This window comes from Petaurus breviceps, unplaced genomic scaffold, assembly GCF_028583685.1.
Source record: "Petaurus breviceps papuanus isolate PSGF00001 unplaced genomic scaffold, PetGlider_PUasm1.0 558, whole genome shotgun sequence".
In the NCBI taxonomy this organism is placed as follows: Eukaryota; Metazoa; Chordata; class Mammalia; order Diprotodontia; family Petauridae; genus Petaurus; species Petaurus breviceps.
The window spans coordinates 1,573,520-1,588,202 of record NW_027186376.1 but is presented as its reverse complement, the minus strand read 5'-3'; the positions used below and the strand labels follow the sequence as shown (position 1 = coordinate 1,588,202).

The 14,683-nt window shown below is 42.8% G+C and overlaps 2 protein-coding genes across 2 annotated transcripts in view; one reads left to right on the top strand and one right to left on the bottom strand.

Moving 5' to 3' along the window:
* RBX1 (ring-box 1) overlaps positions 1-14,683 on the bottom strand; it is a 434,671-nt gene that overhangs the window by 245,467 nt on the left and 174,521 nt on the right. The window lies entirely within an intron of this gene.
* The window catches only part of MRTFA (myocardin related transcription factor A), a 214,338-nt gene that overhangs the window by 59,947 nt on the left and 139,708 nt on the right, over positions 1-14,683 (top strand). The window contains exon 2 of the mRNA XM_069102864.1: positions 8,627-8,888. Within this exon, the coding sequence (XP_068958965.1) occupies positions 8,627-8,888 (262 nt within the window). The remainder of the gene's footprint in view (positions 1-8,626; positions 8,889-14,683) is intronic.

The following is a 14,683-nucleotide window of genomic DNA, read 5'->3' as shown; positions in this document are numbered from 1 at the left end:
TTATGTGTGCTTAAATATTAATACATGAAAGGAGAAAGGTGACTAAGGACAAATATAAAAGTGTGGCAAAGTGTCTTCTAAGAGTTGTGTCAAAAAGCCTTAAGCCTGGTGGACCCCGAGACTCATGATGCACACTAAAAAGACAGAAAGAAGGGTTTTTTGGAGTTGTATATGGGGCAAGAAGATAAGAAGGGATAGGAGCCCAGCTTGGAGTGACTGAATTAATGACTGAAAAAAATGAATGAGGAAGCACTTGGTATGGATACAAATAGAAAAGTAAGACAGTCCCAGCTCTAGAGGAACCCCTCATTCTCATGGAGGAGACAACATATGAAAGGTTTCAACTGCAAGTCAGATGGAAAGAACTCATGGCCTCTGGAGTGCAGTGACAAAGCAGGTGGCCAGGCCTGTTCTTAAAAGATCATTCCCACTGATAAAATCATATTGTTTTCTGATTGGCCAGAGCTTAGGCCTTTGGTGATAAGAATTCTCCTTCCTGGGTCTTCTGAAGCTGTGGCTGCAACCCTTGCAGGAAGGAGCTGTCCCTTTCTGGTGGTGGAGTGCCCTTCTGATGGCTGGGCAGTCCCCATCAGGGTTCAAGTGGTGGTCCAGGCAATATTGGTGATTGACTTGATTGACATTGGCTGCCTCCTGTTTCACCCCCTAGGTCCCCTGCTGTTTCAGTGAGGCTGGCTTGCCTGTCCTGTGGATAGCAGGTAGTTGGCAGTGGTGGGGATGTCTGCCCCCTTCTTCACAGGAGCCCCAGAAAAAAGCATTTTGAAAGCTCTTTCTGAGCATAAAGCATTGGGGATACAAATTGAAAAGCAAATCTCTTCCTGCTTTCAGGGCGCTTAAGTACATCTCCTATGGAGATATCATATATAGGGTCAGCTGCAAGTCACATGGAAAGGCCCAGTGATCCTTAGAATACAGTGGCACAGCAGAGGGCAGTACATCCATCAGAATTGACAAAACTGTCCTGTTCTGATGCACGTCCATTTCACAGTGACAAGAATGCTGATGAACTCGTTTTTTCTGGCTGTTCAGTGGCTGTGGGGTTTTGGGCAGGTGGGGGCTGCAGCATGTGCACAGGCGGTTGCCTGGGTCAAGGTTTCACAAAGGCTAATTCCCTGGACAGCGGATGCAGAAGTAGACTGGAAGCCAGGCTGGTGATCTTGGGGTGCCACTTCCTGGGACCCTTGCACTTCCCCTTACCTCTCTGTTGTTGGAATTGGTCTGAGATTGGTGGTAGGATGGTGGGTGTCTTGACAAAAACTGCCCTCCTGGACACTGACCATCCTGGGTAGGCTGGAAGCAGGATGTGGGTTGAATGCCATTGCTATTTCTGGGGCTTTTGGGCTCTGAGGGGAGGTCATACTTGTTGGACCTCCCCAGCTTATGACAGCTCTCATCTCTCAGGGCACATCACTACTTTGAGCAGGCTCGTAGGGCTGGTGGTGGTTATGAAAATGCTAAAAATTCAACTCCCTTTTTGTTCAGAATGGACAGTGATGATCATACTGGATAGGACAGAAAGCAAACTTTTCAACTGGAATTAAAACCTGCTAAGTAAAGAAGTATCTGAACCCCCAGTTGCCATGAGTGAGCTCTTCATATCCCAAAGTACTGAAGCTATTACAGATGTGTTGCAGATGTGTCTGGCAGCTGGCAGCAGCCCTGAAGGAATGAGACAGTATGGGAGAGCCCTGGCTGCAGAGGTGACAGCACCCTCTATGACTTCCCATTCTGCCTCTCTCCTTTTCATGAAGCTTTTTCTCTGCCCCTTCCTCCCTTGCATCTGCTGGCACTCACCCTGATTGCCTTGAGTCTGTTGCACAGATATTTTTAATCTGCTTCTGTGTACTTGTTGTCTCCTCCTAGAAATTCCTTGAGGGCAAGGACTGTTTCATTTTTGTCTTTGATTCCCTAGTGCCTGGGCACTTAATGGATGCTTGTTGGTTGATTGGTTTCTTGGGCTTTACAGTTAAACAGGCATAAAGGAGGGGAGATGGGATAAGGGAGGTTTTTCCAGGCGTGGGGGGATGGCATAGCAGCAAGAAAGATCACTGATGGGTTTGGGTCCAGTTTGGCATGTGGGGTTGGAGGCAGGTGAGTAGAGGTAAGGGTGCCAGGTTGGGGGGGGTCATCATATAGGGGCAAGAGAAGCTTGAACTTTACTCAGAAGGCTGCAGTGAGCCACTGAAGAATTTGGAGCAGAGGAGTGACATTACTGGTGAGGAACGTTAGTCTGGTAACACTATAGAGGATGGGTTGAAGAAAGGAAACGGTAGAGATAGGGAGAACCTCCCTTTTCTTGCAAAAGGGAATCAGATGAGAGAAATGTTATGAAAATGGAGTCCAAGTTAATTCATATAGCTTAAATATGAGAGGTGTGGGAGACTGTCAGTGGTAGAACTTCACTAAAAAGAGGCAAGTCTGAAGTGAAGGTGACCCCCCAGAAGGTGTGGAGAGGCCTAGCCTCTGCTGACTCTGTAACTGAAGTCTGAGCACAGTGCTTCTTGAATCTGCTCGCTGTTCTCTCGAACAGGAGGCACCACTGCGACCCCATTGTTCTGTTGTCAGGATCAGTCCCTGCTGAAGGTGTGTATTTGTCTGGACCTAGAGGAGAAGCCGAAGTGAGGTCAAGTGAATGGAACAGAGGCCTGGGCCTCTGGAGGCCACACTGGCTTCTGATCCAGCGGAGCAGGCGCCAAGACCTGCACAAGTAGCTTCCTTTTTTGAGTCTCTTTCTCAGGTCTTACAAAATAGGAATCATTTTAAAAAAGCAGTACATCTCTTACTAATGCTTAAAATATTTAATGGGCTTCTCAAATATTCGTTGACACTGGATCTCTTTGCAAAATAGGGGCTTTTCTTTGAGTTTATAGTTGGGAGGGAGTTCGGCTTGGGAAATGGAATGACTTGGTGCCTCTGGCAGTGGAAAGTAGGGCTCTCCTTCAAATGGTCCATTGTCAGAGGAATAATGAAACTGGTTCATTGCAAACAAAGCCTTACCTTGAAGAGTCCACCCCCTCTCCATGGCTGCCTGTCTTCACCCTAGTTCCAGCTTGTCTCAACAAGTTTCTCATTCCAAACTAGTATGTACAAAAAAAAGAAATCTCCATTTTGCTCACGTTTATTCCTACTGAGCAGAGTCTGCAGTGACCAGGACTTCTGTTAACTTTTTCCATTCTGCCCTTCCTCACTCTCTGTATGTACCTTTCTACTGTACGGGTGAAAATTATCTCCAGATGGGAGTTATGGTTTGAACAACAGGAGGCGGCCTCAGATTCTGTGCTGATTTGTCATGAGTATTTAACGGAGCAACCCGGCCTATCTCGGGTTGGAATGTTTAGAAAAGGAATCTGTCAGTGCTGTAGATAAACTGTATCCCTCAGCTCAAAAACTGAGTGTGCTTAGAACACTAGCAAAGAAAAATCAGGGGATGGACACAAAAACCCTCCTTGACAGAAATCTTTTAAAGAGAAATTCCATGCTACTCCCTGTTGTTTAATCCCTCTTCTTGTCTAGTGGTTGCTTTTCACTTCCCCAAACTGAGGCCTGGATTATTCCTGCCATCTTCCCCTGCTGATCCCACATGTTACAAGTCAGAGCTGGGGGAAGTTACCTGGCCATGGTGAACTGGGTCCATGAATGGGCCTTCACTAGAGCAGTGCAGTCCTTTGATTCCTCCCTAATTGATAACTGACCTCACTCATCACAAAAGCTTTCTCTTCTGTCTCTGACCTTCCCAAACCTCTCCTTGTCTCTGAACCAAGGACCCACCTCCTACTTATGTTGAGAAAATTGGGGCTGATAGGAGCTTCTTCATCTCCGTCAAGTGACATCATTCCCCATCTTTCCTCCTTTTCCCCAGCCTCTGACCATGAAGTGACTTTTCAAAATTGTCTAGGTCTTTGATCCCATATCTCTTCTGTCTTCTTAAGCAGAACATAGCATCAAAAATCTCTCCTCTTTCTAATCTTCAACTTCTCCTTTTCGACTGGTTCCTTCCCTTTTGTTTTCGAACATGCTCAAGTCTCTTGTATTAAAAAACTGCCCCAGACTCTACCATTCCAGAAAACTGTCATTGTATAATGCATTCTCCTTCCTTTCTCAACCACTCATTGTGTCTGCTTTTTCTTTTTTCTCACTTACATACTCTGGTTTCTGACTTACCACTTCACAGAGCTAGCTTTCTCTAAAATTGCTTATGTCCTTTCCTTGTAAAACCTAACTTAGACATCTTTTCTCAGTCCTCATCTTTTTTGACTATTAGCTTCATTTGGCCCTGTTGACTATGCTCTCTTCCTGGATACTTTTATTCTCTCCTGTAGGTTTTCTCTCTCCCCTCCCTCCCCTCCAGTTAATAAGCCTTTACAGTATTTTCTCTCCCCTTCTGCTCCCCCATTGAAAAAAGAGAACCAAACCCTTGTAAGAAGTGTGTACCTTCTTTTTTAAAACTTGATTTTATTATTTTTGTGATGAACAAAAATCCACCTTCTTTTCCTCTTCCTTTTGCCATTGGAAAAAAAAAGTAAAACAAAATCCTTGCCACAAATTTGCACAGTCAAGCAAAACAAATCCCAGCATAGACTCTTATCTAAAAGATAAATGTCTCCATCTGCACCCTGAGTCCATCGCCTCTCAGGGAGGAAGTGGGTAGTATTTTTTATTGTAACACTAATCATTACCTTGGCCAGAGTTTGCTTTTTCCCTCTTTACCAAGGAGAGCAAAGGCGTGTGATGAGCACCAGTGGTCTACACTAATGAAGTCTAATGTTGCTCCTGCATTCCCTTTGCCTCTCCCTCTTCAGGAGTCCAGTCACAGGTTCTCATTCTTTCTATCCTTGGTAATTTCCTCTTCATATTCACCCCTTTCTCGCCTGTTTCCCTGTTGAGTGAAATGTCTTTCTGCAGCCGGTTCTGTGCTTGGGTGTATTCTTCCCTCCTTTAACTAGATCAGAGGAAAGTAAGGTTCACGTGTCACCTAATCCCTCCAATCCTTTTTGTTTGTAGAGATTTCTGTAACACTCCTCGGCCTTCTGTCTAATAAGACTCTGGCTCCTGATGATACAGTTCAGAGGGGACACATGTATCATCTCCCCATATGTGTAAATAGTTTATCCTTGGTTAGTCCCTTATAATTGGTCATTTGTGATGACCTTTTTATATCTCTCATGACTTCTCTGTTTGGACTTCAAATTTTCTGTTTATCTCTGCTCTTTTCATTAGGAACCCTTAAAAGTATTTCATTTTGTTAAAGACTCATTTTCCTCACTGTATGAATATACTCAACTTAGCTGGGGAAGTTATCCTTGATTGTAAATCTATATCCTTTGCCTTCCGGAATACTGTCATCCAAACTCTCCATTCCTTTGTAGCAATGGTTACTAAATTGTGTGATTCTGACTGACTCATAGATACTTGAATTCTTTCCTTCTGGCTGCTTGCAGTAGTTTTTCTTTGACTTGGATGCATTGGATTTTGGCAAGAATGTTCCTGGGAGTTTTCATTTTGAGGTTACTTTCAGATGGTGACCAATCTTTCTCTTTGCACTTTATCTCTAAGAGAACTAGGTACTTTTCTTTGAAGATTCTTTGAAATGACACCTAGGCCCTTGTTTTGGTCATGGCATTCTTTTTTCTCCTTGATCTGTTTTCCAGATGAGTTGTTTTTATTATGAGGTATCTTATATTTTCTTCTGTTCTTTTCCCCCCAGCCTTTCGATTTTGTTTTAGTATTTCTTGTTGCCGAGTGAAATGATTGATTTCCTTGGTTGGATAAGGTTTTGTATCTCTTGTGCCAAGCTGTTAATTTCTTTTCCGATTCTCTCTTTAATAGCTATCATTTCTTTTCCAATTTCTTCCTCAAGTGCTCTCATTTTACTTATAAAACATTTGAAAGCTCTACTTTTAAAGAACTCTTCTTGTTTCCTCTCTTCCAAGAATTGTAGTTGAGTTTGTGACTAACCTGTTTTTCTCTGAGATTTTGGTTGTAGATGTCTAGGAGTCATTCCTTTTCTTTTGTGTTTGTGTCTTTGATGGTCCTTGCCACCATAATGGTTCGTTATAGTGGGGTTCTTTGTCCTTTCTTCCAGCCTACTTCCTGACTTCAGATTTGATGTTAGGCCTGGACTCTACACACTTTTGGAGGGGAGACGTGGACTTGTCCTTTTGCTGCTTTCTTGAGGTGCTGAAGGCTGTGTTGTACCAGGATCTCAGAGATAGCTCAGGTTTGGGACTGGAACGCTTTCGGTGCTCACTGATCCCAGACGGAGGCCTTTTTGCTGCCCTTCTGGTTCTAGCTCTCCAAGTTTCTGACCCGGATTTTTGTCAGAGCAGCCATAGATTACTGCTAGTTTCTGATGCTATCAGTCACCTGGGAAGTTCTATTGGTTCAGGGGACAAAACTGCAGGGTCCCCTTTCATAACCTGTATAGACTGAACTAGGGCTGGAACTGAGATCCTCCCCTGCTCCTGTGGTCTCAGCTGTACCACTGCTGCTTGTTTCTGACTTGCTTTCTCAGTATCCTACCCAGGGCCTCCTAATCCAGCACTATCTACCCATTGTGGTGCCCTAGTCCCCACTAAGGTCTGAGGCCTCCTCTTGGATGCCAGGCCATGTTCCTGCCCTAGTATCCTAGGCCCTGGTGTCAGCCAACTTCTCTCTCTCTGTCTCCCTGTATTGACCTGGACCAGATGGAAGATTCCCTTTAACTTTTCTTCATTTCCCACTCAGGACTTGGTGCGTTTTCTAGAACTGTTTGGAAGAGCTGTGGCAAGAGGCTCAACTTCATAGCTTCCTGCTCCTGCTCTATCTTGGCTCTGCCCCCGCAGCCTTCTTTTCCATTGATACTGTTCCATCTTTGTGGAATTTTCTTCCTATCCTTGTCTTCCTGAAATCTTCACTTCTCAGAATCCTGGCTGTTAGCTCTTAGAGTCCTCCAACCCCTCAAGCCCCCTTAGCGTCTTTCCTTTGCAGATAACTCCTCATTTATTCTGTCATTTATAATGGGGTCTGCTTTACTAGATTATGAGCTCCTTGAGCGTACGTTTTACTCATTTTACCCATCTTCCTGTCTTTTAAAACCTAGTGCAGTGCTTTGCACTCAAGTATTTATTTAATAGAATTAATATGAGAAGTGAATTGCAGAATATTTTTGAATGAATGGATGAAAAACATTGTATTACTTTGTGCGAGCCATTGGGAATAAAATTAGAAAAAATTACAAGACAGTTCCTGCCCTCAAGTAGCTCACACTCTAATTGGAGAAGACAACACTTATTAAAGGAATCAGCCGCCGGACAGATGGAAAGGCCTGGATGCCAGTGACAGAGGCTTGCAGTTCTTAATTACCAGCTTAGCCAAGCAGTAGGAATGCTCTTGTGTCTGTCTGTTCCTTTTGGGCTTCCCTGATGGGGTCTGGGCAGCCTGGAGACTTAAGAGAAGGGGAGAGGGAACGCCACAAACGAAGCTATCCATCCTTCCAGCCTGGTACTTAGAGTTGTGTAGAAGTGGAACTGAGGGAAGGTAGGGGGAGGGGCCCCCTGGCCTTCTTGTTCTCAAAACTACTTGAGCTACTACTTGAACTAACTAGCAATAATTTATTTTTATTATAACTAGTAGCAATTTATTTCTAAGTTGAGGTCTTACCAAAGGGGCCATGTGGTTCAGCCTCATTATTATTATTACTATTTTGCTTTTTGGAGGGGCAATTGGGATTAAGTGACTTGCCCAAGGTCACATGGGCAGTTTTTTGTGTTAAGTGTCTGAGGTCAGATTTGAGCTCAGGTCCTGCTGACTCCAGGGCCAGTGCTCTATTCACTGTGACACTTAGATGCCCCCAAAATTAGATAATTTATCTAGTTTTAGTTTTCAAAATTCACTTCCATTAAGTTTTTTATTTTTTTGCTTTTTGGAGGGCAATTGGCATTAAGCGACTTGCCCAAGGTCACATGGCTAGTTTTTTGTGTTAAGTGTCTGAGGCTGGATTTGAACTCAGGCCCTCCTGAGTCCAGGGCCAGTTCACTGTGCCACCTAGCCGCCCCCAGCCTCATTATTTTAATAAATGAGACTGCTTTTTCAGTGATGTGCTCAAGGTTATAGTGGGAAGAAATGTCAGGGAGAGGTTTGAATTCAGATTCTCCAAATATTTACATACATACACAAACACACCAGCCTGCCCTCCCCTGCATTATGTAAGGAGTGACAAATGTTTACCTACAGTTATTTTTTGAAGATGTTCTTTTCAACAGGTTAACACCATTTAAGACGAATACTAGCCTGGTAAACTATCTTCACAGACACCATAGTAAATTTCATTCCAACCCAAGTTAAATTGTTAAAAATTACAAATCTGCAGAATTTAAAATAATGTATTACTTCCTAATTGAGAGCCATTTCCAGACCTGATTGGCCAACTCCGGTGCTTAAGGTTAATGAGGTGCCTGACTCCTGTCCTCAGGTAGCATTTGTTCTTACCTGGTGTTTTGCTTTTCAGTCTTCTATATTTTTCAGATCTTCCTGATATGAGATTCATCAATAAATTAAGAACCCCAGAGTATTCAGCTGATGATCTGGGTAGCACCGGATATCTGAACTTTGTTTTTCATTTGGTTTCCAGGTTGCCGTCACAAAAGCCAAAGTGGATTTCTCCAGTGTGGTGTGCCTGCCCCCTTCCGTCGTTGCTGTAAATGGGCTGGACGGAGGAGGGGCTGGCGACAATGATGATGAGCCGGTGCTGGTGGCTTTGGCTGCGGCTCCAAGCCCCCAGAGTGAAGCTGTTGCCAATGAGCTTCAGGAACTTACCCTGCAGCCCGAGCTGACCCTAAGCCTCCATCCTGGCCGGAATCCCAACCTGCCTCCACTCAGCGAACGCAAGAATGGTGAGTAGAAAGATCATTCAGGTGCCTCTTGGTGGAGGTTTGTTCAGCCAAGCCTTCATGTCACAGAAGGACAGATTTGGAGGTGCTAGTGACCCTAGAGATGGACAGGATTTAGAATCGTAGGAGTATGTAAACTGTAGAGTTGAGAAGGACTGAGACAGTGCTAGGAGCCTAGGATTGAAAGGTGTCAGGACTGTAGCTGACCCCTACAATAGGGATTTTAGCTTATAGCAGGAGTTCTTAACCTTTTTGTGTCATGGACCTCCTTGACTGTGTGATGACACATATGAACCCCTTCTCAGGATAAGGATTTGTAAAAAAACTCATAATCAAAGGAAATGCTAAATTTCAATTAGAGGTTAATGAAAATTACATATATGTGTGTGTATATATATATATATATATATATAGTTCCCCCTTCCCCCCCATCCAAGCTCATGAACCTCTTGAAATCTGTCTGTGGAGCCCCTAGTCATCCCAGGACCCTAGATGAACTACTTCGGTCTTATAGATTATAGGGTTTGTTTTTTCCTTAAAATTTTTTAAAAGTTGTTTTATTGGTGCCTTTTGTTTTTAACATCACAAAAACAACAATGAAAGAAAAGCAATAGTTCATCTGCTCTGTTTGGTAGCTTATACAGCATTGCATACCTTTCCATTTAAAAGAGGGAGCTGCCTTTTCTTTTCCCTGGTACCAGATTTAGACATTTTAATCCCATAGCATTCAGGTACACTTTAGTGTTGTTTTATTACTTTGTTGCAGTCATAGTATAGATTGCTTTCTTGGTTCTGTTTACTTCACTTTTTGTCCATTCATCTAAACCTTACCATTCTTTTCAGAATTCCTCCTACTTCTTAACAGTGTAATAATATTCCATTAGATCCATGTATCCCAGTGTGTTTGGTCATTCCCCAATCAATTAGCATCCACTTTATTTAAAAAAAAATTTTATGATGATAAACTTCACAAACATCAACAAACATGGAAATTTCCTTATGCAAAGAAAGAGAAAAAAGATTGCATCTGACATTGAATCTGTTACCTACAGCTTGATTTTTAAAAAGTGTTTGTTAAACTTAGCATGATAGTTCTAGTCCTGTCCTGCTTATCTGTGTCCCTTTCTCATCTTCTTCATTTCTCTTTGTTCAGTAACCACAAAAAGCATTGCTCTGTTTTGTTGTATGCGGAGCTTTTTGTTCTGCCTTTGACCTCCTTGGGGTGTATTCCTAATGAGATGTAGAGGTCAGAGGTCTGGGCACTTAGACACTTATTTTGCATAATTACACATTGTTTTCCAGAACGGTTGGATCATCTCACAGTGTTCATTCCTGTAGCCCCCTCACAGCAGTTATTCTCTTCTCTTTGTCAGCTTGCTGTGTGTGAGGTGTAACCTCAGAGTTGTTTCGCTCTGTACATATGCTGTTGTTGATTTGGAGCAGTCTTTCACATAGATGTTAATAGTTTTTATTTCTTTTAAGATCTCTTCATTCCTTGACCCAGTCATCCACTGGGAAATGACTTTTGGTCCTATATATTTCTGTCAGTTCTCTGTGCATCTTAGATAAATAGACCTTTTTCAGAGATATTTGATGCAAATTTTTTTTTCCCCAGTGATCCCTCTTGATCCTAGGAACATCATTGCATTTGTTTCACCGACCAGATATGGTTTGCATGGAAGCTCTTCAATCTTATGTAATTAAAATTGGTCTGTTTTTATCTTTTGCGATCTTATTTACTCTTATAGGATTTAGAGACATAAGGGACTTTCTTTCCTGTTCACAGGACTTAGGAGTTAGCAGGCATTCTGGAGATTTTTGGATCCTGAGGACTTTGAGTTTGACTTGACCTAGTTAGTCCAAGCTCCTTATTTCACAGATGAGGAAACTGATGAGTGAAAGGATTTGCTTCAGGTTAGTCATCTAGGAAGTAAGAGAGCTGGGATTTGAACCCAGGCCCTATGACTCCACACTCAGTATACCCTTAGTAAAAGTTTTCACATCATTTCATAACATTTCACGGTTTTCACGAGGAGCCACATTCATAGAATCAGTAAGGAATCTAGCATTTCTTAAGCACCTACTGTGTTCCAGGCATTTTTCTATGTGCTGGGAATATGAAAAAAGGCAAAAGAGAGTCTGGATTCTTGGTGCTCACAAGTCCAGCGGGGGAAACAACATGTAAACGACTCTGTACAAGCAAGATAGAGAGAAGATAAATGTGGGGCCGTCTCAGAGGGCATGTGCTAAGAATAAAGAAGGCTGGGACAGATTTTTAAAAAATAGTCTTTTGTTTCTTTATTTTTAGTTTTCAGCACTCATTTCCACAAGATTTTGAGTTGCAGATTTTCTCCCCATCATCACCCCAAGATAGTGAGCCTACTGAATACTCCCTCCCCCAAATCTGCTCTCTTCTATGCTCCCCCATCTCCCCTCTGACTTTCTAGTAGGGCAAGATGGATTTCTATACCCCACTGCCTGTATAGCTTATTTCCCAATTGCATGTGAAAAACAGTTTTTTTTTTTTACATTTGTTTTTAAAACTTTGATTTCCAGATTCTTTCCCTTCTTCCCTCTTTGCCCACCCCCACTGGGAAGACAAGCAATTCAATATAGGTTGTACATGTGTAGTTACACAAAATGTTTCCAACCATATTTCCCTCCATCCTATCCTGCCCCCACTTATTCTCTTTTCTCCTTTGACCCTGTCCCTTTCCAAAAGTATTTGCTACTAACTACCCTCTCCCCCCCAATCTGCCCTCCCTCCTGTCATCCCCCTTCTTATCCCCTTCTCCCTACTTTCCTGTAGCGTAAAATACCCAATTGATTGTGTATGTTATTGGGACAAACTTCTTACAGAACGTGAGACTTTAGCTGATACTGAAAGGAAGCAGATATGGGGAAGAAGAGAATCCCAGGTGGGGAGGACAGCCGTTGAAAACCTTTAAGAATTGACAGGTGGAGGGCCTTAGTCAGGAACAGCAAGGAGCCCCGTGTCACCGGCTCATAGAGTGTGTGGAAGGGGAGTAAGATGGAAGAAGACCAGAAAGGCCAGAAAGCTCAGGAGAGGATGGACTTAATGAAATGATGATTTTGCATTGGGTCTTGGAGGTAATAGGGAGCCACTGGAGTTTGCTGAATGAGGGACCTACACTTTGGTCCCTTTGACAGCGGAGTGGAGGATGGACTGGAGTGGGGAGGGAATTGTGACAGGGAGAGCACCTAGACAAGAAACAGCAACATTGAAGTAGTTACGGCGCTAGGCATAATCACTTGTATCTGTCAGAAGAGAGAAGGGCTGGTGTGTGAGAGACGTTGCAAAGATAAAAGCGACAGACCTAGGAACACTGGATAGTAGTGTTGTTTTTGTCGTTCAGTCGCATCTGACTCTTTGTGACTCCAGGAACCATAACACCCCAGGCTCTCAAGCATTGACCTATTTAATCTCCTTGCTGCCAAGGGACTCTGAAAAGTCTTCTCCAGCACCACAATTAGAAAACATCGTTTCTGTGATGCCCCGCTCTCCTTACAGTCCAACTGACAGCCATACATTGCCCTTGGAAAACCATAGCTTTGACTATATGTGGACCTTTGTCAGCAAGATGATGTCTCTGCTTTTTAGTATGCTGTCCAGATTTGCCAAAGCTTTCCTTCCAAGGAACCAATGTCTTTTAATTTCATGACATTACCTGCCGTCTGCGGTGATCTGTGAGCCCAAGAGAGTATAAAATCTGACCCTGCTTCCATCTCTTCTCCCTTTATTTTCTAGGAAGTGATGGGACCAGTTCCATGATCTTAGTTTTTAAGCTCCAAGCCAGCTTTTACACTCTCTTCTTTCACCTTTATCAAGAGGCTTCTTAATTCTTCTTCACTTCCTGCCACCAGAGTGGTATTGTATGCATAACTGAGCTTGTTGATATTTCTCCCAGCAACCTTAATTCTGACTTTTATTTTGTTCAGCCTGGCATTTCACCTGATGTATTCTACACATAAGTTAAATAAATAAGGTGAGAATATACAGCCTTGTCATATTCCATTCCCAGTCTTAAGCCAATCAGTTGTTCCATGTTTGGTTCTAACTTTTGCTGCTTGGCCTGTATACAGATTCCTCAGGAGATAAGTAAGATGATCTGTACTCCTGTTTCTTTGAGGACTTGCCACAGTTTGCTGTGATCTGCACAGTTAAAGGCTTATGTGTAGTCAGTGAAGCAGAAGTAGATGTTTTTTTGAAACTCCCTTGCTTTCGCCATAATCCCGCAAATGTTGGCAATTTGGTCTCTAGTTCCTCTGCCTCTTCAAAAACCAGCCTGCTCTCCTAGTATTTCTTGGTTCATATATTGCAGAATCTTAAACATAGTCTTGCTGGCATGTGAAGGGAGCACAATTGTTCGGTGATTTGAACATTGTTTGGCGTCGCCCTTTTTTAGGGTTGGGACATAAACTGATCTTTTCACTGGTCACTGTTGATTTTTCCACATTTACTTGGCGCATTGAGTGCAGCAGTTTAACAACCTCATCTTTTAGGATTTTAAACAGACCAGACAGAATCCCATCTTCTCCACTAGCCTTATTGTTAGCTACATTGGTAAGTCCCACTTGACTTCATTCTCCAGGATGTCTGGCTTTACAGCAGTAGCTACACCATCGTGGTTATTGGGGATGTCGAGATCTTTCTTATAGAATTCTTTGGTGTTTTCTTGCAATCTCTCCTTAATCTCTGCTGTTTCTGTTCAGTTCCTACAACTTTTCTTGAAGAGATCTCTTATCTTTCATATTATGTTGTTTTCTTGTATTTCTTTGCCTTGCTCATGTAAGAAAACCTCTTACCTCTCCCTGCTGCTGTGTAGGATTCTGAATTCAGTTGCCTATATCTGCCCTTTCTCTTTCCTTCTTTCCTCAGCTTTTTGGAAAGTGTCATCAGGTGCCATTGTGCTTGCTTGCTCTTCTTTTTCTTTGGAATGTCTCTTGTTGCTGCCACCCGGACAGTATTGCAGGCTTCTGAGTTCTTCAGGTACTCTGTCTGCCAAATCTAATCCCTTAAATCCATACATCTCCTCCACTTTATATTCATAATGGATATTGTTTAAGTCATGCCTGTATGGCCTGATGATTTCCCCTGCTTTCTTCAGTTTAAATCTGAATTTTTTAATCAGAAGCTCCTTATCTGAGCCACAGTCAGCTCTAGGTCTTATTTTAACTGACTTCTCCATCTTTGGCTGCGGAAATTACCGTCAGTGCGATTCTGCTGTTGACCATCTGGTGATGTCCACGTGCAGAGTCGCCTCTTGGGCTGTTGGACAGCAACACCAAGTTTCACATTATTACAGAGTGATGATAGTGACAACAGTGTGATGCTGGCTAAGCTATGGAGTGGTGGCTCAGTGGAATAGACTAGGGACACAGTAGTAAATGACCACAGTGATCTAGTGTTTGATAAACCCCAGGATTCAAGCTTTTGGAGCAAGAACTTACTGTTTGACAAAAACTGCTAGAAAAACTGGAAAGCACTTTGTAAGAAACTAGGTATAGACCAATGTCTCTCACCATATACCAAGGTAAGGTCAAAATTAAGGGAGCATGGAAAATGTTCCCTACTTCATATATGAATAAGAGAAGAATTTATGACTGAACAAGAGGTGGAGAAGACCATGTGATGTAAAGGATAATTTTAGTTACATTAAATATGAAAGTTTTTGCACAAACAAAACCAATGCTGCCAGGATTAGAAGGAAAAATTACAGCAAGTTTTTCTGGTAAAGGCCTCATTTCTCAGATATATAAGGAATGGAGTCAAATTT